The 22,765-nt window shown below is 44.3% G+C and overlaps 1 protein-coding gene across 4 annotated transcripts in view; it reads left to right on the top strand.

Annotated features, from left to right (window-relative positions):
• Positions 1–22,765, top strand: part of AKAP1 (A-kinase anchoring protein 1) — a 192,839-nt gene that overhangs the window by 65,023 nt on the left and 105,051 nt on the right. For all 4 annotated transcript variants that reach the window (XR_004537072.1, XM_033921572.1, XM_033921574.1 and 1 more), the window contains exon 3: positions 5,911–6,044. Coding sequence is in view for 3 of the 4 variants with exons in the window: in XM_033921572.1 (XP_033777463.1) it covers positions 5,911–6,044 (134 nt within the window). In the remaining variant the exon portion in view is untranslated. The remainder of the gene's footprint in view (positions 1–5,910; positions 6,045–22,765) is intronic.

Here is a 22,765-nt window from a genome sequence, read left to right as displayed (position 1 = left end):
GGTGAAAAAGCAAATACTACAGAAAGGACGGACTACACCTCAATAAGGAAGGAGCAAGAGTATTGGCAGGCAACATGAAGAAGGCCATTGAGAAGGCATTAAACTAAAGGACAGGGGAAAGCAGACAGTCGACCACCAGTTGATGGCCTGGGAGACAGGATGCCCCGTAGAAGGAATTACGGACAACTACTCAGACACAGGAGGGGACGACCACAAAGCAAATAAGGGAGACAACACAGGAGCAGAAAAGGATACTGTGAAAGAAACAGTAGAGACTGCTAAGCTTAGAAAGTCCAAGAAGGTAACTGGCAGGCAACATGAAGAAGGCCATAGAGAAGGCTTTAAACTAAAGGACAGGGGAAAGCCGACAGTCAACCACCAGTAGATGGCCCGGGCGACAGGATGCCCCGTAGAAGGAATTACGAACAACTACTCAGATATGGGAGGGTTCGACCACAAGCAAATGAGGCAGACAACACAGCAGCAGAAAAGGATACCATGGAAGAAACAGTAGATACTGCTAAACTTAAAAAGTCCAAGAAGGTAACACAAAGGGAACTCAAATGTATGTATACGAATGCTAGAAGTTTGGGAAACAAAATGGGAGAGTTAGAAGCAATAGCAAAAAACGATGAACTGGAAATCATTGGCATAACAGAAACATGGTGGAATGACGAAAACAAATGGGACACAGTACTACAGGGATACAAACTGTACAGAAAAGATAGAGTGGGGCAGAAAGGTGGAGGTATTACCCTATATGTTTGGGAAGGATTAGAATCCGTGAGAGAGACTATGGCGGAAGAGAAAGAGAAACTTGAATCCCTCTTGATCAGGATTCCCAGACACAACGATGCTGACATAAAGATTGGCCTTTACTACCGACCGCCGGGACAGAGAGAGGAGACAGACTCAGAAATGATAGAGGAAATTAAACAGGAATGTAACACAGGTAAATGTCATAATCTTGGGGGATTTCAATTTCCCAGGGATAGACTGGGACCTGGCAACCTCCAACTGTGGCAAGGAGGCAAAGTTCCTGGAAGTGCTAGGAGACTGCTTCCTGGAACAGATGGTAGGAGAGCCGACAAGAGGAAACATCACCTTGGACTTGGTCCTAAATGGCATTACGGGTCCAGCAAAGGAAGAAGTTACGGTCCTGCTGGGGACGAGCAATCACAACATGATCAACTTCAAACTTGATGTCGGGAAAGGGAAAGGTACCAAAACCTCAACCACGACTTTAAACTTTAAAAAGGAAAGATACGACAGCATGAGAGCCATAGTGAAAAAACGGATCAAGAAAAAGATGGGCAAAGTCATAACGGTGGAACAGGCATGGTCCCTACTGAAAAATACTATCACGGAAGCACAAAGCCTCTACATTCCGCGGATGTCCAAAGTAAAGAAAACCAAAGGCAAAAGAGAGCCAGTGTAGCTTATCAAAGAGGTGAAGGAAGCCATAAATGAAAAGAAGGACTCATTTAAGACGTGGAAACGCACAAAAACATCCGAAGCTTGGAACAAAAATAGAGATGATCAGAAAAAATGTCACAAGGCGGTGAAGGTTGCCAAAAAGGTCTACGAGGAGAAAATAGCACGAGAGGCCAAAAATTTCAAGCCCTTTTTTAGATACGTAAAAGGGAAAAAACCCACATGGGAGGCGGTGGGACCACTGGACGACATGGGAGGAAAAGGATGCATCAAGGATGACAAAAAAATTGCAGACAGACTTAATTCCTTCTTTGCATCTGTCTTTACAAAGGAAGACACCGCAACAATACCTGACACAGTGAAAGTGTTCAAGGGAGTCGTACAGGACAGCCTCACCACAGTAGAAGTGGACTTGGACCAGATTTACCACCAGATCGACAAACTTAAGTGATAAATCTTCTGTAAGTGATAAATCTTCTGGACCAGACGGAATTCATCCGAGAGTCCTAAAAGAACTGAAATTTGAAATCGGAGAACTATTGCAAAAACTTGCCAACCTGTCAATTAAAACAGGACAGAAAACGGACGGCTGGACGATAGCGAACGTCACGCCGATATTTAAAAAAGGATTGAGATGAGTGCCTGGCAACTACACAACTGTGAGTCTCACGTCTGTCCCTGGAAAGATGAGGCGCTGATCAAAGATAGCATAGTCCAGCACCTAGACACACATGACCTGATGAGAGCCAGTCAACATGGGTTCAGGAAAGGGAAATCATGTTTGACGAACCTACTTCAATTTTTTGAGACAGTGAACAGACAAATTGATAGTGGAGAACTGGTGGATATTGTATACTTGGACTTTCAGAAAGCGTTCGACAAGGTTCCACATGTAAGACTTCTCAGGAAATTACAAGGCCATGGAATAGAGGGAGAAATACTAAGATAGATAGGCAAATGGCTAGAGAACAGAAAATAGAGATTGGGCATAAATAGGAAGTTCTCAGAATGGGAAAAAGTGACTAGCGGTGTACCCCAGGGCTCGATACTTGGACCCATCTTATTTAATATTTTCATAAATGACCTGGAAGAAGGAACATCCAGTGAAATCATCAAGTTTGCAGATAACACAAAGCTATGCCGGGCGATCAGATCGCAGAAGGACAGCGAGGAATTCCAGAGCGACTTGAATCAATTGGAGAAGTGGGCAGATAAATGGCAGATGAATTTTAATGTGGAAAAATGCAAAGTGAAGCATTTAGGCAGAAAAAATAAAGATCACAAGTATAGTATGTCAGGTGTAACTCTGGGAAAGACCGAACAGGATAAGGACCTGGGTGTACTGATAGATAGGACCCTGAAACCGTTGGTGCAATGTGCGGCGGCAGCAAAGAAAGCAAATAGAATGCTAGAAATGATAAAGAAGGGAATTACGAGTAGTTCAGGGAAAGTTATAATACCGCTCTACAGAGCCATGGTCAGACTGCACCTGGAATACTGCATCCAGCATTGGTCTCCATACCTAAAGAAGGATATAAAACTGCTAGAGAGGGTGCAGAGACGAGCAATGAAGCTAGTGAAAGGTATGGAGAACTTGGACTACGAGGAATGACTTAGGAGACTGGGGTTGTTCTCCCTTGAGAAGAGGAGACTAGGAGGGGATCTGATCAAGACTTTCAAAATACTGAAAAGATTCGACAAAATGGAGCAAGGAAAGCAGTTATTTACAATGTCCAGTGTGACACGGACAAGAAGACATAGACTGAAGCTGAGAGGGGACAGGTCCAGGACGAATATCAGGAAGTTCTGTTTCACGCAGTGAGTGGTGGACACCTGGAATGCTCTCCCAGAGGAAGTAATTGCAGAACCTACCGTTCTAGGATTTAAGGGTAAACTAGATGCACATCTCCTTAAGAGTGGCATAGAGTGATATGGGTAAGGGTAAATTAGATGCACATCTCCCTTGAGAAGCATACAGTGATATGGGACTAAAACTATGCCAGGGTACACCTTGCGGGGCCTCCGCGTGTGCTGATCACCGGACTTGATGGACCCAGGGTCTGATCCGGAGATGGCAATTCTTATGTTCTTAGCTTGCTACAAAGGCTAGGTATCTCACTCTTCGCTTACTTCTCAGCTTCATGTATTGCATAAGAACATAAGCATTGCCTCTGCCGGGTCAGACCAGGGGTCCATCGTGCCCAGCAGTCCGCTCCCGCAGCGGCCCCCTAGGTCCATGATCTGTAAGTGATCCTTTACCTATACCTTTTATTCCCTAATCATTTAATATTCTGTATAGTAACCATCTATCTATACCCTTCAATCCCATTCTCCTTCAGGAAATCATCCAAACCCTTTTTGAAACCCAATATCGTACTCTGTCCTACCACCTCTTCTGGAAGCGCATTCCAGGTGTCCACCACCCTCTGAGTGAAGAAAAACTTCCTAGCATTTGTTCTGAATCTGTCTCCTTTCAATTTTTCTGAATGCTCTCTTGTTTTTGTTTTCCCCGCTAGTCTGAAGAATCTGTCCCTATCCATCTTCTCTATAATAATAATAATAATAATAACAGCTTATATACCGCAATACCATGAAGTTCTATGCAGTTTACAAAAGATTAAGCAAAGGTACAAATTGACTGACTTCAAGAGGGGAAGAAGAAAGAGAAGTAATTAGACAGGAAATTCATTGTTGAGAAGAAAAGTGATCAAAAGGACAGTAGGTCGCTATTGAGAGGAAAGAGATAAGTGGATCAGTTGTCAAGATGTTTTAGGAACAGGTGTGTTTTTAGACGTTTTCTAAATTCCTCATAAGTAGAGGGCGAAAGTAATTGTTCTAGGTCTTTACCCCATGATGCTGCTTGGTGTGAGAGAAGGAATTCATGGTGTTTTTTCAATTTGCAACCTCTCACTGGGGGGGAAACGAAGTTGGAATGTGAACTTCTCTTGTGTCTGTTGGTTGAGAAGGAGAAAAGGTCAGTAATGTATTTGGGGGCAAGTCCGTGTAATGCTTTAAAGCAGAAACAGGCAAATTTGAACTTTACGCGTGCCTTCTTCGGCAGCCATTGTAGCTGCCGGTAGTAGGGTGTCACGTGGTCAAATTTTTTTAGTCCAAAGATTAGTCTGACTGCCGCATTCTGCAACAGTTGTAGGCGTCGCATATTTTTTTGGGAAATTGCCAAATAGGCGATGTTACAGTTGTCAAGCAGGCTTAGTACGAGGGATTGGACTAGGATTCTAAAAACCGATGTAACAAAATAAGCTTTAAGGGATCTGAGTTTCCAGAGAGTGAAAAATCCCTTTCTGATTAAAGAATCTACTTGGTCTTTCATGATCTATGCCTTTCATGATCTTGTACAGCGGGGATTCTTATTTCTGATTTACAAATTCTGGGGTGTCAGTTCAGTCAGTGCCACAATTTCTTTCTAAGGTGGTGTCATCCTTTCTTTTATGCCACTCTCACTTTTCCTTCCTTCTTCCTGGGAGGAGGCGAGCTTTTCTTCACTGCATTTTTTTGAAAGTGCGTAGTATTCTCCGCAATCTGTAGGTTTCTAACGACTTTTAGTCGTTTATATCACCTCTTTGTATTCTTTAAGGGATGCAACAAACGTTTGGCAGCGTTCAAAGCCTCCATCACTCGAAGGGCCCTGGAGGACATTCTTTACACTTACTTGATGGTAGGGAAGCAATTGGTGGAAGAACTTCATGACCATTCAGCCAGAGCAATGGCAGCTACTTGGACATAGTCCAGAGGTTTTTTTTCCTTGGAGGAGTTTTGTCATGCAACTACTTGGTCTTCCAAGAATACTTTATCTCAGCATTACCGGTTGGATGTGGGGGGCGCATGCAGAGGCAGCGACTAGTGCTTCGGTTGTTGCGGAGGCGGCGTTTGCTTCCCACCTAGATTGAGGATATCACTGTATGCTTTGCTACATCCCATTGGTCTCTGGATTCATCTGCTGCTGTTGCTAAAGAAGGAAAAATTATGTTCTTACCTGTTAATTTTATTTCCTTTAGACGCAGCAGATGAATCCAGAGCCCCACCCTTTCTGGATATTGACTTGTTTTTTTGTTTTGCAACTTTCGAAGTCTGTTAATATTCTGTGTTATTACCTTTTGAAATTTGTTATGGGAAAGAAGTTTTTTACATGCTAAGCATATTGATGGTTATGGATGCTTGGGCAAGGAGCAATACTGAAGATGCAGGAGGTGTGCAGCCAATAGGACCACCTGTTGATCAGTTTCTCTATTTCCACCTGCTGGTAGATGTGTGCTATCCTATTGGTCTCTGGATTCATCTGCTGCGTCTAAAGGAAAGAAAATTAACAGGTAGGAACATCATTTTTCCATATGCTCATGCATAAACTTCAGTCTGACTGCTTTACGTAGTTCTGTAATGGCAATCTAATTATGTACATAAAATATCTGTAGAAATATGGTCCTGACTTATTTGTTTTTGGTTGCTTGAATATCATAGGTTCCGATGTAAATAGCATGGATTCAGTGGACAGCGGTTGTGCTCCTGGCAAAACAAAAAATATCCAAATTGACAGACAAGGAACGGAATGTAAAAAATCAGAACTGGTTATCTGGGAAATAGAAGTGCCAAAGGTAATGTATGTAGTTTTTGTTTATCTTGGAGGACAAGCGGGATACATTAGTACAGGGTGTCCAACCTGCGGCCCAAAAAGGTATTTCGTGTGGCCCAGCTCAAGGGCAATGTGATGTTTTCCTCTGCCACCCCCAGGTGTTTACTTTCTGGCCAGCTCCCTCCTTTGTCTTGCTGCAGTGTTTTTTTTGCTCAGAGTCGCAGGCTACACACCTCCCGCAGCTGACCCGGAAGCATTCCCTTTGACATTGCAACATCAGAGAGAAGGCTTCCAGATCAGGCTTGGGAGGTGCGTAGGAGTTGCTGCCCGCGGCTTTGAGCAGAAAAATGACAGTAGCAGTGAGGAGGGAGCTGGCCTGAAAGTAAACACCCACGGCACAGAAGGGAGGGAGGGAGAAGGGTGTGTTGGGACTTGAGAGGGAGGGAGCAAAAACTTAGGACAAATGATGGAAGGAGGTAGGGGCATGAACTTAGGACACAGAATGAAGGGAAAGAGGGAGGGGAGCATGAGACATAGGATGAAAGAATGGAGGGAGTGAGGGAAAGAGATGCTGAGGGTGAGGGAGGGAATCGAAAGGGGAGAATTGGATGTCAGAGAGGGAAAGAGATGGTGCACATGGAGAGATGAAGAAAGAGGAGAACTGTTGGGCAGAGAGAGGAGGGAGGGAAAGAGAGAATTATTGGACATTGTGGTGGGAGAGGAGTGAGGTAGAGATGCATAGGCGCGGAGAGAAGGGGGCGAGCATGCTGGTCTGAGGAAGCCTCCTGGACTGGTTTTTTGTTTTGCTTTTTTAAGTACAGAGGGGGCGGGTATTAAAAGAAGTGCTAGATTGGGCGTTGTGGGAGAGCTTATAGGGGCCAGAAACAGAGGACAGAGAGAGATGGTCTGAAGGGAGAGAAATTGGACCTAGGGTGGTGTGGAGAAAGAGAGAAAGATACTTGAAGGGAGAACTGTTGGGAAGAGAAAGGGAGAGAAGTTGGATCTGGGGATGGAAGGGTGTGAGGGATAAGTGTTAGGCAGCATCTCTTTTTTTTTTTTCCCTCCATTTCATTGTTCAGCATCAAAAGGGGAGGGAAGAAGAAAAACAGAAAAGAGGGAGCAAAATGTTGGACCATGGGGATAGAGGAGAGATGGACCCATTGGAGGGCAGGAGGGAAGAGAGCTGGGATAAGAAGATGCTAGGGGATGGAAAGAAATGGACAGGGAGTTATAGCCTGACCAGTGGAGAGAGGGAGGGGAATTCTGAAAGTGGTGAGCCATGTGGATGAGGTCAAAAGGGAGATGACAAAATAAGTGAGAGAGCAGTGAATACAGTGGTAGAAATGTGGTAATGGGGAGTAGATAGAAGGAAATCAGAGGCTGGGAAAAGAGTGAGATGGGAAATGGGAGAGCTAGTTGAACATGTAAAAAGAAGGGTGAGTAAGATGGCAAGATTTGAGTGGACAGAGGCAAAAAAGAAAGAAAAAATTTAAGCTAAAAGGGAAAAATAAATACGTTGGAGATAGGCATAAGGAGGAAACGGAACAAGAGAGAAGAGGAGAAAAAAATAGACAGCAACTGGAAAGAGAATTAGTTGAAGATAGACAAAAAGCAGAAAGAGAAACTGGGACCAAGATGATGGAAAAACAAAATATCCAGACAAAATAGAAAAAATTGTTCTATTTTTAATTTATTAACTGGAATATGTTAGCTTTGGGATATGTAAATATATCACTCTATAACTTCTACATTGACCAGTGTAGTATACCAGATATCAATCAGTCAATGTGTTCTATATCAAAAGAATTTTCTCTCTCTATTGATTCTCTCTATTCTTTGGGGCATCAGACATGCCAGTTGTTCGCCTTAATTTTTGGCAATACAACAATCTTAATGGCTATGGCTGTGGCTTCTTCATTCGCCCACTTGCTGAAAATTTTTTAGCGTTTTATATTTTTTAGATTTTTTAAAATGTTTTTATATAAAGTGCTTTATGCTTTCACAAATAATTAATGAAATAACTTATCTTAAAAGCATTGTTTCCTTGGTAAGATCGGGTCAGGGACCTGTCGTATCGACATGTTTCGCCGTGAGGCTTTTTCAAGATTAAGTCCCCTGCACAAATGAAAGAAGACGATATCACTCCTGTCCCCATAACTTTAGTGCATTCATATTCTTAACTTTAACTTTAAGGGAACCATATAGTAAATATAGAACGATATGCTCACCCTTTTTTTTCAATTTTAACTGACCATCGAAAACCAGTTTCTAGGAATACCTTATTGAAATTCCACAGCCACCACCCGTACAAACTGAAATATAATTTACCGGTCGGCCAATTTCTGAGGCTACGGCGGCTCTGCTCAGAAGAACAGGATTTTTTACACCAATCGAGACAGTTAGAACATAGGATAAAATCAAGGGGGTATCCCAGCAGAGCCATTCGAAAGGCATTCGTCAGAGCAAAATATGCCAACCGGGATTTATTACTGTTACAACCGCTATCTGACACCCAGGAAGTAGGGGAAGAAAAGGTGATAAATCTGGAAAGGAAAAATTCTAGAATGGTGTGTGTGTTGCCTTTCTACTCGGAATCAAACTATATCATCAATAGTATGAAGAAATATTGGCATATTTTGAAAACGGTTCCGAATGTTTTCGAAAAGTTCCCCATAATTACTTATCGTGGGAAAAATATAGGAGAATGCTTGGCGCGTCACCGATACTATATGGAGGAAAGTGAAACACAAACTATTCAAGGTCATCAAAAATGCCAGAAATGTCAATGGTGCATGTGCACAATTGAAGGGCTGGAGTGGCAGCCCCCTCATAGACATACTTGCATCAAGGCTAGCACTAACACCACATGCAAGACACAGAATGTTGTATATATCATTCTGTGTCCTTGCGATTTAATGTATGTGGGCAGAACAAGCCGCCAGATGAACATTAGACTCAACGAACATAAGTCAAGGATAGTGAATAAAATAATGGATGCCCCTTTAGTCCAGCACTGGGAAACGTATGGTCATGACAGCACTGATAAAAGATGGCGTATTATAGCTCATATAAAGGTCGGGTGGGAGGGTGGAAATTACAAACGTAGGTTAAATTGGCTGGAACAGAAATGGATTTACAGTTTGGACACAGTGGAGCCAGGGGGCTTAAACCAAGAGGTTGAATGGAGTACTTTACTGTAATGTGTGTGCCCTGATTCGGTGTCCTAAGGAGTGACGTCATAGAACAGGGGAGGTACTTATATCCGAACAAAAGACGCCGCGGCCATTTTTGTTAGATCAAAAAAGTTGAGCATCGGGATGGTCAGTTAAAATTGAAAAAAAAGGGTGAGCATATCGTTCTATATTCACTATATGGTTCCCTTAAAGTTAAAGTTAAGAATATGAATGCACTAAAGTTATGGGGACAGGAGTGATATCGTCTTCTTTCATTTGTGCAGGGGACTTAATCTTGAAAAAGCCTCACGGCGAAACATGTCGATACGACAGGTCCCTGACCCGATCTTACCAAGGAAACAACGCTTTTAAGATAAGTTATTTCATTAATTATTTGTGAAAGCATAAAGCACTTTATATAAAAACATTTAAAAAATCTAAAACGCTAAAAAATTTTCAGCAAGTGGGCGAATGAAGAAGCCACAGCCTTAGCCATTAAGATTGTTGTATCGCCAAAAATTAAGGCGAACAACTGGCATGTCTGATGCCCCAAAGAATAGAGAGAATCAATAGAGAGAGAAAATTCTTTTGATATAGAAGAACACATTGACTGATTGAGCTTTGGGATATGTGCATCACAATTATTTTTGTATTCAGTGGTGTAATCATATATAGCTGATATGGGGGAAGGACTGGTGCCCAAAATTAGTGGTTAGGCACCAAAGTTTCTCCCCGCCTGAGTTCAATTTATAAATACTTGAGCTAGTGGGGATTCCCAAGCCCTGCCAACTGAAGATATCTTCATCCAATCTGGCAACCCCAAATCTCCAAGCTTTGCAGCCAATAACAATATCCTCAAGCTGCCACTGCTTTCATGAATGCTTGAAAGCCAAGAGGGGGGAGGGCAGGGAGGAAGGGAAGACAGCAGCTCTTCAATATTGCTGCCAGCTACAAACTTGGGGAGTTGGAGGGGGAGGAGATGGCCATCAGGTGGTGAAGCTTGGGGATCCCTTCTAGCTACAGCAGGGGAGATGTTCATTTTTAGGGAGCCTGGGAGCCTAAGCTTAAAGTAGGAGGCCCAAAAAACAGTAATATTTACCCTGACTGAATGATCCTCCATGTGCGCCACTGACAACTGATTCAGCATCCCCGCTCTGATGAGGCTCACCTCTGAAGAGGCTCACCATAGCTGTAATAGAAGTGAATGGGAGAACCAGGAGTGCGCATCCCTGCTCATCAGAGTGGGGATGCGGAAGCCTAAAGCTGCTCCCACTGTCAGGGGTGCATATGGAGGATCACTCAGTCAGTACCCCCCCAAGGGTATTACTGCTTTTTTGGGTTCCTCTCCACAGTGTCCCTTTAATGAAGGTTGATTATTAGATATGTACATCTTCTATATTAGTGATTGCAAATTTGGGACCTGCTCAACCTTTTTTTTTTTGCTCTTCAGCTAGTGTTAGTATTTGTGCAGCCCCAGAAAAAAATTTTTCATCCAATGCGGCCCAGGGAAGCCAAAAGTCTGCATCAGTAATAATATATAGGTGACATCTAATGGAGCCCTGCATGGGAACTTTTCTCCAGCACTGAGTTAGAGTTTTGAGTCAACTCAACTACACATGCGGGCCATATCTCTCCAGCTGCTGTCATACTGGACCATATTTTCTGTAGAGCTGTTTTGATTTGGGTCTTTTTTTTTTCTTGTTGCCTCCCTTGTATTTATTCATTCATTCATTTATTTATTTATTTATTCATTCATTTATTTATTTATTTAATTCAATTTATATCCTGTCCTCCCCAAGGAGCCTAGAACAGGTTACAAGGTTACATACATAGCAGCAAACAAGACGTAACAATTAACAACAAGGAATAGAAGACTAAGGCAATAAGATACAGTGGGATGTGCCTAGTTCAGTTGTTCTGGATTAGCAGACACTTGAAGCCTGAAGCATGTACAGGGAGAGAGTCAGTTGAACATCTATTAAGAATACAGTGGTTTTAGAGTAACAGTTTGAATGCTAGCTTGTTTTGAGGAGTCGGATGAAGAGGTAGGGTGTTTTTTGCTTTTTTAAAGCTCAAAAGTACATCAAAGGCTCTGATACTAGGAGGTAGCCGATTCCAGTATTTTGGTAAGAAGTGAGAGTATGACCTTCGTCTGGCACTTTCTAGTTGGAAGCTTCGACCAGGGAGTATTTGAAGACGTGTTTCATCCTGGGAGTAGAGGGGTCTACTTGGGACATAAGGTGGGAGTTTGGCTGATATGTAGCCAGGTGTCATATTGTGTAAGGACTTGAAAGCGAGTACTAAGCCTTTGAAGATGCAGTGTTTGGCTAAGGGCAGCCAGTGGGCCGACATCAGTGCATGGGATATGGAGTTGCCGGTGCGAAGGTTCTTTAGTAGTCTGATTGCTGCATTTTGTACACATTGGAGACATTGGAGACACTTTATGTTTTTTGCCGTCAGTCCGTTGAATAATGCATTGCAGTAGTCCATGCAAGCGAGGACAAAGGCATAAAGAAGTTGTGTAAAGTCCGGTTCATAGAAATAGTTTATTTTCCATAGTTGTCGTAGATAGTAGAACGAAGATGAGACCACTTAAGAACATAAGAATAGCCTTACTGGGTCATACCAATGGACCATCAAGCCCATACTCACGGTGGCCAATCCAGGTCACTAGTACCTGGCCAAAATCCAAGGTGTATCAATATTCCATGCTACCAATACAGGGCAAGCAGTGGCTTAACCCGTGTCATTCTCAATAACAGACTATGGACTTTTCCTCCAGGAATTTGTCCAAACCTTTCTTAAAACAAGCTACACTATCCGCTCTTACCACATTCTCTGGCAGTGCGTTCCAGAGCTTAACTATTCTCTGAGTGAAAAAAATTTCCTCCTATGGGTTTTAAAAGTATTTCCGTGTAACTTCATCGAGTGTCCTCTAGTCTTTGAGATTTTTGACAGAGCGAACAATCGATCCACTTATACCCGTTCTACTCCACTCAGGATTTTGTAGACTTCAATCATATTTCCCCTCAGCCGTCTCTTTTCCAAGCTGAAGAGCCCTAACCATTTTAGTCTTTCTTCATACGAGAGGAGTTCATCCCCTTTACCATCTTGGTCGCTCTTATTTGAACCTTTTCTGGCACCACTATATTTTTCTTGAGATAAGGAGACCAGAATTCAACGCAATACTCCAAATGAGGTCGCACCATGGAGCGATGCAGGGGCATTATGACATTCTTAGTCTTGTTAACCATCCCTTTTTTAATAATTCCCAGCATCCTGTTTGCTTCTTTGGCCACCACTGCACATTGGGCGTAAGGTGAGTGATAATTTAGAGTCGAGAAGTACCCCTAGGCTGCGGACTTGGTTTTTGGCGGTTGTGGTAGTTGATTCCCAGAGGAGAGAGGAGCGGTTGAAGATACAGTGTTCTTTGTGAATCCAAAGGAGTTCAGTTTTTGAGGCATTTAGTTGGAGCTTGCTAGCAGACATCCAGATTTTGATTTCTGAGAGACAGTTTTGAAGTTTTGCAATCTGAGAGTCACGGTTCTCTCCTAGCGGTAGGTATAGTTGGATGTCGTTGGCAAAGGAGTAAATCTTGATTTGGTGTTGCGGGCTATATCCAGGACAGGTGTAATGCAGAGATTAAAAAGCAGAGGAAATAGTAATGCTCCTTGTGGTACCCCGTACTTGATTGACTTTTGTTTTGAGAGGGTAATATCAAGTAGCACGCATTGGGATCTGTTGCTTAAGAAGGAAGTGAATCTGAGTAGCACTGTGTCTCGGACATCAAGCTCAGTGAGTCAACTGAGGAGGAGGTCATGGTCAATGGTGTCGAATGCTGCGCTGAGGTCTAGTAGCAGCAGTAGGACATTGTTTCCTTTGCCAATGAGTTTCTAGCATTCGGCGATAATATCAAGGAGGACAGTTTCAGTGCTATGAAATTTCCGGAAACCTGATTGAAAAGTGGATAGGGCTTTATTGTTGTCAATAGGAGTGTAGTTGGTTGAGTACCTTTTTTCCAGGATCTTTGAAACGAATGTTGGTTGGAGACAGGTCTAAAGTTGCTGGGTATGTCCAGGTCAAGTGTGGGTTTCTTCAAGAGTAGTCTAATGATTGCCGATTTCCAGCTTGTAGGTACAGAGCCTATGTGTAGTGAGGCATCGATAAGAGGGAGGACTAAGCATACAAAGCATCTTTCACGTCAACTAGAAGGTATGATGGGCAGGGATCTAGGATGTAGCCGGATGGCTGAAGGGAGTTGTCAATCTCGGTAAGGTCATCGAGTGAGACATTTTTGAAGTAGGTTAGTTTTTCAGTTGCGGGTTTGGGGTTTTCTTTTTGGGCAGAAGGGTACTGGTGATGGTTGTGTGTCAGCGTCCAGGTGGGAGCATATATTGTCTATTTTTTCAGTGAAGTAATCAGAATAATTCGCTGTCGAGGCTGGTGTTCAGGTTTTGGTTGGCCTCTTGTGGTGCTGAGAATATCTTGGATAATGTAAAGAGGCTCTTTGATCTGTTAGGGGTTTTTAGTAGTTAAGAACATAAGAATTGCCGCTGATGGGTCAGATCAGTGGTCCATCGTACTGCGGCCCACAGGTCAAAGACCAGTGCTCTAAATGAGTCCAGCCTCACCTGCGTACGTTCCAGTTTAGCAGGAACTTGTCCAACTTAGTATAACAGACTCCAGAAGAGCGTTCCAGTTTTCTACCACTCTGGGTGAAGAAGAACTTACTTACATTTGTACGGAATCTATCCCCTTTCAACTTTAGAGAGTTCTCCCTAACTTGGAGAGGGTGAACAATCTGTCTTTATCTGCTAAGTCTATTCCTTTCAGTATTTTGAATGTTTCGATCATGTCCCCTCTGTCTCCTCTTTTCAAGGGAGAAGAGGCCCAGTTTCTCCAATCTCTCACTATACGGCAACTCCTCCAGCCCCTTAACCATTTTAGTCGCTCTTCTCTGGACCCTTTCAAGTAGATCTGTGTTCTTCTTGTATGGCGACCAGTGCTGGATGCAGTACTCCAGGTGAGGACACACCATGGCCCAATATAGCGGCGTGATAACCTTCTCCGATCTGTTCATGATCACCTTCTTAATCATTCCTAGCATTCTGTTCGCCCATTTCGCCGCTGCCGCACATTGCACGGATGGCTTCAATGACTTGTCATTCAAAACTCCCAAGCCTCTTTCCTGGGAGGTCTCTCCAAGTACCGCCCTGGACATCATGTATTTGTGCATGAGATTTTTGTTACTGACATGCATCACTTTACACTTATCCATGTGGAACCTCATTTGCCATGTTGATGCCAATTTCTCAAACTTGATTATGTCACATTGCAGATATTCGCAATCCCCCTGTGTCTTCACTAATCTGAATAACTTCATATTGTCCGCAAATTTACCTTACTCATTGTACCAATGTCCAGATCGTTTATAAAGATGTTGAAGAGCACGGCTCCAAGCACCGAGCCCTGCAGATATTCGCAATCCCCCTGTGTCTTCACTAATCTGAATAACTTCATATCGTCCGCAAATTTACCTTACTCATTGTACCAATGTCCAGATCGTTTATAAAGATGTTGAAGAGCACGGCTCCAAGCACCGAGCCTGCTTTTTTTATGTCAAGTATAGCTAGTTTGTAATTTTCGTTTATTTTCCTCCAGTTGGATTTGTCGACATTCATAAGAATTGCCGCTGCTGGGTCAGACCAGTGGTCCATCGTGCCCAGCAGTGCGCTCAAAGACCAGTGCCCTAACTGAGACTAGCCTTACCTGCGTACGTTCTGGTTCAGCAGGAACTTGTCTAACTTTGTCTTGAATCCCTGGAGGGTGTTTTCCCCTATACCAGCCTCCGGAAGAGTGTTGCAGTTTTCTACTACTCTCTGGATGAAGAAGAACTTCCTTACATTTGTATGTAATCTATCCCCTTTTAAATTTAGAGTGCCCTCTCATTCACTACCTTAGAGAGGGTGTCTTTATCTACTAAGTCTATTCCTTTGGGCCTGGATTTGTATCATTCCCTTTCTGCTTTCCTTAGTTCTCTTTTCTTAGTTCTTAGGATGTCAGTGAACCAATGGGAGGAGAGATTGCAGGGGTAGCATTTAATTCCTTTGTCTGAGGCTAGGCCTTCGTAGGCGACGATTTTGTGATTTGAGGTCAGTGTTCTTGCTAGGTTAGAAAGACCCGAGGAGAGTGTTTCTAGGTCAATTGAGTCATCATCATAGACTTGCTTCTGCTGGAGTTGTTTCTTAGTGGTGGTATTTTTGTTGTGTATGAGTGGTTGAATGTGATAATGTGGTGGTCAGACCAGGGTACTGGTTTAATGGTGCAATTGGTGGTTGTTGTGTTAGTAGATGAGTCATTTTGAATGATGATTAGGTCTAGGACAGACATGTCAAACTCTAGCCCGTGGACCAAATCTGGCCCGTGGTGTATTAAAAGTTGGCCTGCCAGATATTTACCAGTTTTTTACTTAAGCTGGCCCCTCTGGCACGAACCGCTGCCACTGCTCATCACGAGTGTCTGCCTTTGCCTGATCTCTTCTTCAAAGCAGCCTGCTAAGGATTGCTAGCCAGCTGTAGCAGAACTTGCAGGCTGCCGTTGACCTCAGTAGCACGTTCCCTCTGATGCGATCCTGTACGTCGGAGGAGGGGTGAGATCGCGGCAGAGGGAACGTGCTACCGAGGTCGATAGTAGCCTGTGAGTTTTGCTACAACCAGCTGGCAATCCTCAGCAGGCTGCTTTGAAGAGGAGACCAGGAAGCTGGGATGGAGGGAGGGTAGGAATGGCAGGCAAAATTTGAAGGTGAGACCTTTGGGATGGTGGCTGGTGTAGAAGTACCCAGAGGGAGATAAGGAGGGGTCCAGATGTGTATATGCTGAAGGGTTAGGCGGTAAGAGGGGACAAAAGAGACTATGAGCAAAAAATAGCCAAGGAGGCAAAAAAACTTCAAGCTATTCTTTCGATATATTAAGGGGAAATGACCCGCGAAGGAAGCGGTGGAGCTTTTGGATGAACATGGAATAAAGGGAGTGCTAAAGGAGGTCAAAGCCATCGCCGACAAAATGAACACATTTTTTGCGTCTGTGTTTACCGAAGAGGATATACACAACATACCGGAAGCTGACAGGCTATACGCGGGAAGTAAAGATGGGAAACTGACTGGGTTGACGGTCAGTCTAGAAGAGGTATGGAGGCAGATTGATAGGCTTAAAAATGATATAGCCCCTGGATTGGATAGCATCCATCTGAGGGTAATCAAGGAACTGAAAGGGGCTATAGCTAAACTGCTTCAACTTATAGCCAATTTGTCAATCAAATTGCGAAGGATTCCGGAAGACTGGAAAGTGGCAAATGTTACGCCGATCTTCAAGAAAGGTTCGAGGGGTGATAAGGGAAACTACAAACCAGTGAGTCTGATCTCAGTACCGAGAAAGATGGTAGAGGTGCTGATAAAGGACCGCATCATTGAGCACTGACGAACACAATCTGATGAGGACCAGCCAGTAGGGCTTCATAAGAACATAAGAAGTTGCCTCCGCTGGGTCAGACCAGAGGTCCATCGCGCCCAGCAGTCCGCTTCCACGGCGGCCCATCAGGTCCATGACCTATAAGGTGTCTGGCGTCTAAGTCCTTTTAATCCTCTTAGCCTTATCTCTACCTCTATCTGTATCCCTCAACCCCCATGTCCTTCAGGAAATTATCCAATTCTTCCTTAAAGCCCGGTAGGGTACTTTGTCCTATTACAACCTCTGGAAGCGCATTCCAGGTGTCTACTACCCTCTGAGTGAAAAAGAATTTCCTGGCATTGGTTCTAAACCTGTCCCCTTTTAATTTCTCTGAGTGCCCCCTTGTTCTTGTGGTTCCCAATAGGCTGAAGAATCTGTCCCTTTCTACCTAACATAGTAACATAGTAGATGACGGCAGATAAAGACCCGAATGCTCCATCCAGTCTGCCCAACCTGATTCAATTTAAATTTTTTAATTTTTTCTTCTTAGCTTTACCCAGTACTGTGCTTGGGTTCCAACTGCTGAAATCTCTGTTAGCTTACTTCAGCCCATCTACACCCTCCCAGCCATTGAAACCCTCCCCAGCCCATCCTCCACCAAACGGCCATATACAGACACAGACCGTGCAAGTCTGCCCAGTACTGGCCTTAGTTCAATATTTAATCTTATTTTCTGATTCTAAATCCTCTGTGTTCATCCCACGCTTCTTTGAACTCGGTCACAGTTTTACTCTCCACCACCTCTCTCGGGAGCGTATTCCAGGCATCCACTACCCTCTCCGTAAAGTAGAATTTCCTAACATTGCCTTTGAATCTACCACCCCTCAACCTCAAATTATGTCCTCTGGTTTTACCATTTTCCTTTCTCTGAAAAAGATTTTGTTCTACGTTAATACCCTTCAAGTATTTGAACGTCTGAATCATATCTCCCCTGTCTCTCATTTCCTCTAGGGCACAGGTGTCAAAGTCGGTCCTCGAGGGCCAGAATCCAGTCGGGTTTTCAGGATTTCCCCAATGAATCTGCATGAGAACTATTTGCATGCACTGCTTTCAGTGCATATTCATTGGGGAAATCCAGAAAACCCGACTGGATTCCGGCCCTCGAGGAGGGACTTTGACACCCCTGCTCTAGGGTATACATATTCAGGGCTTCCAGTCTCTCCTCATACATCTTCTGGCGCAAGCCTCCTATCATTTTTGTCGCCCTCCTCTGGACCGCCTCAAGTCTTCTTACGTCCTTCGCCAGATACGGTCTCCAAAATTGAACACAATACTCCAAGTGGGGCCTTACCAATGACCTGTACAGGGGCATCAACACCTTCTTCCTTCTACTGACTACGCCTCTCTTTATACAGCCCAGCATCCTTCTGGCAGCAGCCACTGCCTTATCACACTGTTTTTTCACCTTTAGATCTTTGGACACTATCACCCCAAGGTCCCTCTCCCCATCCGTGCATATCAGCTTCTCTCCTCCCAGCATATACGGTTCTTTCCTATTATTAATCCCCAAATACATTACTGTGCATTTCTTTGCATTGAATTTTAGTTGCCAGGCATTAGACCATTCCTCTAACTTTTGCAGATCCTTTTTCATATTTTCCACTCCCTCTTCGGTGTCTACTCTGTTACAAATCTTAGTATCATCTGCAAAAAGGCACACTTTTCCTTCTAACCCTTCAGCAATGTCACTCACAAACATATTGAACAAGATTGGCCCCAGCACCGACCCCTGAGAGACTCCACTACTCATCTTTCCTTCCTTCGAGCGACTTCCATTAACCACCACCCTCTGGCATCTGTCCGACAGCCAGTTTCTGACCCAGTTCACCACTTTGGGTCCTAACTTCAGCCCTTCAAGTTTGTTCAACAGCCTCCTATGAGGAACTGTATCAAAGGCTTTGCTGAAATCCAAGTAAATTACATCTAGCATATGTCCTCGATCCAGCTCTCTGGTCACCCAATCAAAAAATTCAATCGGGTTCGTTTGGCACGATTTACCTTTTGTAAAGCGTGCCAAACACCCCCAAAACTTACTGCTCCTCCTGTCCCTCTTTCCTGCTCCCTCTGTCCCTTTTCCCTGCTCCCCCAGTCCAGTAGCACTTCTTCCCTGCTCCCCCGGTCCAGCAGCATCTATTCCCTGCTCCCCCTGTCCCTCTTCATTGCTCCCCCAGCCCAGTAGCACCCCTTCTCTGCTCCCCCAGTCCAGCAGCACCCTTTACCTGTTTCCCCGGTCCAGTATGATCGCGGCTGGCTTTTGCGAACCTGGTAGGCCGCTTTGCACCTCGGAAGTACGTTCCCTCTGACGCGATCTCGTACCCCTCACGGGAGCAGCGGCCGACCCTCAGCGGCTCGAAGCCCTCCTTCCTCCCGGCAGCCGCCGCCCCGCACCACCTTTCATGCTCCTCAAGCCACCGAATAAGGCCACGGAAGGCAATCGGGGCGGCGAGAACGCGGGCAGGGAGAGAGTTTGCCTGTGCTTCCTCCAGCGGTTGGTGAGTGAGGGCAGGAGGAGGGGAGTGGCTAGAGTATTCCCTGCCGCCGCGTTCTAAAATAGAATTCAGCCAGGGAACAGAAAACACGGTGGCAGGGATCACTAAATCCTAAGTGCGCATTCGGCTTAGAGTTTTATTATTAGTGATTATTACAACTACCCAAAAATTATTGGCCCATGAGACTAGGTGGGATACTCTTGTAAAACCTAAGAAAAAACCTATCCCTTCTCCTCCTACCAGAGACGATTTACTGCAAAGCCTATGACTCCTGCTCCATCTCAACCTAGGAGGCAGCGGCCACAACAGCAACAAGCACGTCAGCAACAACAGAAACAGGCTGCCCCTCCAAAATCCACGCATCCTTTTTGACATGTTTCTTTGGAGCATAGTCAGTGTCACCACTTTGCATCCTTTGCCTCAGCCCATCGGAGGATGTCTTCAGGTTTTTCATAGGTCGATGGGAGCTAATCACCTCCGATCTCTGGGTCCTCAACATCATTCTCTCAATTTTCAAACCCTACCACAAGACCATCCACCAAGCGAGTCTGTTTTGGACCCTGCACAGTCCTCCCTTCTTCTACAGAAGGTTCAATCCCTTCTCCTGCTGAGTGCCATCGAGGAAGTGCCCCTCAATCAGAAGAATCAGGGATTCTACTCCCATTACTTCTTGGTTCCCAAGAAGACCGGAAGACTCAGTCCCATCCTGGATCTCAGAGCTCTCAACAAATTTCTAGTCAAGGAAAAATCAGGATGCTATCCCTCGCACTGCATTATCCTCACCTCAATTAGAGCGACTGGCTATGCTATCTAGATCTCAAGGAAGCCTACACACATATTCCAGTTCATCCGGCTTCCAGGAAGTAATTTCATTTTCAAATTAATCAATACCATTATCAGTACAAGGTTCTTCCCTTCGGCCTGGCATCTTCTCCCAGAGTCTTCACGAAGTGTCTGATTGTGGTAACTGCATCTCTCCGATCACACAGCCTTCAAGTCTTTCCTTATCTGGAAGACTGGTTGATCCAAGCTTCTCATCTCAGGAGGTGGTCCAAGCAGCATCTCAGACCATTTCTGTTCTTCAGGTTCTAGGATTCAAAGTCAACTTCCCCAAATCACATCTCATTCTGACTCAACGTCTGCAGTTCATTGGGGCAATCCTAGACACCACTCTCATGAGAGCTTTTCTTCCTCCAGATCGACTTCAGACTTTCATCCGTCTGTGTCATTAATTGCTTCCTCTTCAATCCATCTCTGCCATACACATGATGGTTCTTTTAGGCCACATGGCCTCAACTGTCCGTGTAACACCACTGGCAAGACTGCATCTTCGCACTCCTCAGTGGACCCTTGCTTCTCAGTGATCTCAAGTGACGAATCATCTCTCCCAATATATATCTGTGACATTATCTCTTCTGCTGTCGCTTCACTGGTGGATGACCTCTTCCAAGCTTTCCAGAGGTCTCCTTTTTCACTTGCCCCCCTCATCACAAGGTCATCACGACAGACGAATCCCCTTATGCTTGGGGGGCCTTATATTAGCGATCTTCAAGCTCTAGGTCTTTGGACTGCCAGGGAGCCGAAATTTCACATCGATTTCCTAGAACTCAGAGCAATGCTTTATGCCGTCAAGGCTTTTCATCATCTACTCTGCCCTCAAGTCCTTCTACTTCGCACAGACAATCAAGTAGCAATGTACTACATAAACAAGCAAGGAGGCATGGGCTCTCTCCTGTTGAGCCAGGAAGCCCAAAAAATCTGGACTTGGGCAATGGCTCACAACCTCTTCTTGAAGGCTGCCTATATACAAGGGGAGAAGAATTCCCTAGTAGACATCCTCAGCAGAATTCTTCAGCCTCACGAATGGACTCAACTCTGCAACTCTCCAGTCCATCTTTGTTCAATGGAGCACTCTTCAAATAGACTTGTTTGCAGCTCCTCACAATCACCAGTTGCCCCAGTTTTGCTCCAGACTTTACTCTCCTCTCCATCTGGAAGCAGATGCTTTTCTCCTGAATTGGATGGGCCTGCTTGTATATGCATTCCCTACAATTCCTCTCATGTTGAGAACTCTGTTCAAGCTCAAGAAAGAAGCAGCCACCATGATTCTCATTGCTCTACGGTGGCCCAGGCAACATTGGTTCTCCCTTCTACTTCAACTCAGCTCCAGGGAAGCCCATACCTCTTCCAGTATTTCCGACTCTGTTTACTCAGAATCAGGAATCACTTCTACATCCCAACCTGCAATCTCTATACCTGACAGCTTGGTTTCTCTTGGCCTGAATCCATCTCACATCTTTCTCAGCCTGTTCGTCAAATTCTTGATGCATCCAGGAAACCAGCCACTCAACAATGTTATCAACAAAAGTGGACTGGTGTCGTCTTCATCATCATGATCCAACTTCATTATCAGTGGATTTGGTGTTGGATTATCTGCTTCATCTCTCTGATTCAGCTCTATTACAGTTTTTCATGCACCAGTCGAGGGTAAACCTCTTACTGCACATCTTTTGGTGTCCAGATTCATGAAGGGACTTTTCAATGTGAAACCACCTCTTAAATCTCCACCTGTCATCTGGGACCAGATGACAGGTGGAAATTTAAGCCACCATTTGAACCAATGGCCACAGCTCATCTTAAAGTTTATTACCTGGAAAGTGGTATTCTTTATTGCTCTCACCTCTGCCAGAAGGGTCAGTGAGTTACAAGCATTAGTAGCAGATCCACCTTTCACCATTTTTCATCATGAGAAAGTGGTTCTGCGTACACATCCAAAATTTCTTCCAAAAGTTGTCACTGACTTTCACCTCAGTCAATTGTTCTACCAGTGTTTTTTCCTAAGCCTCATTCTCAACCAGGAGAAATTGCTTCGCATACTTTGGACTGGAGCTTTAGCCTATTACATTGACCAGACAAAGCCTCATCGAACATCTCCTCAATTGTTCATATCTTTTGATCCAAACAAGTTGGAACATTCTGTTTCCAAAACAACAATTTCCAACTGGCTAGCTGCCTGCATCTCGTTCTGTTATGCTCAGACTGGCCTGACACTGGAGAGTCGTGTCACAGCCCACAAAATTAGAGTTTTGGCAGCTTCTAAACTAAACTAAACCTTAAGTTTATATACCGCATCATCTCCACACGGTTTACAAGAACTTAAAATATAGGAAGAGAAGGAAAAAAAAGGTTTACATGAACTTATATATAGAAGAGTAAGGGGGGATAGAATTACATTTTAGTGAAAAGCCAGGTTTTCAGTTGCTTGCGGAATAATTGGAGGGAGCCCAGATCTACTCCTATTGAGGAAATATGTAAAGCTGCTACCTGGTCCTCATTTCATACATTCACTTCTCACTATTGTCTGCAATCTTTTTCCAGATGGGATGGGCACTTTGGCCAATCTGTATTACAGCATTTATTTTCTTAAGACCAACTCTCCCACCATCCCTTTTCTGTTAGCTTGGAGGTCACCAATATGTGAGAATATGCTGCCTGCTTGTCCTGGGATAAAGCACAGTTACTTATCATAACAGGTGTTATCCTGGGACAGCAGGCAGATATTCTCTCAACCCACCC

The sequence above is a fragment of the Geotrypetes seraphini genome, chromosome 15 (genome assembly GCF_902459505.1).
Source record: "Geotrypetes seraphini chromosome 15, aGeoSer1.1, whole genome shotgun sequence".
Classification (NCBI taxonomy): domain Eukaryota; kingdom Metazoa; phylum Chordata; class Amphibia; order Gymnophiona; family Dermophiidae; genus Geotrypetes; species Geotrypetes seraphini.
The sequence above is the reverse complement of the archived record's forward strand: the minus strand, read 5'-3'. Positions and strand labels throughout refer to the sequence as shown.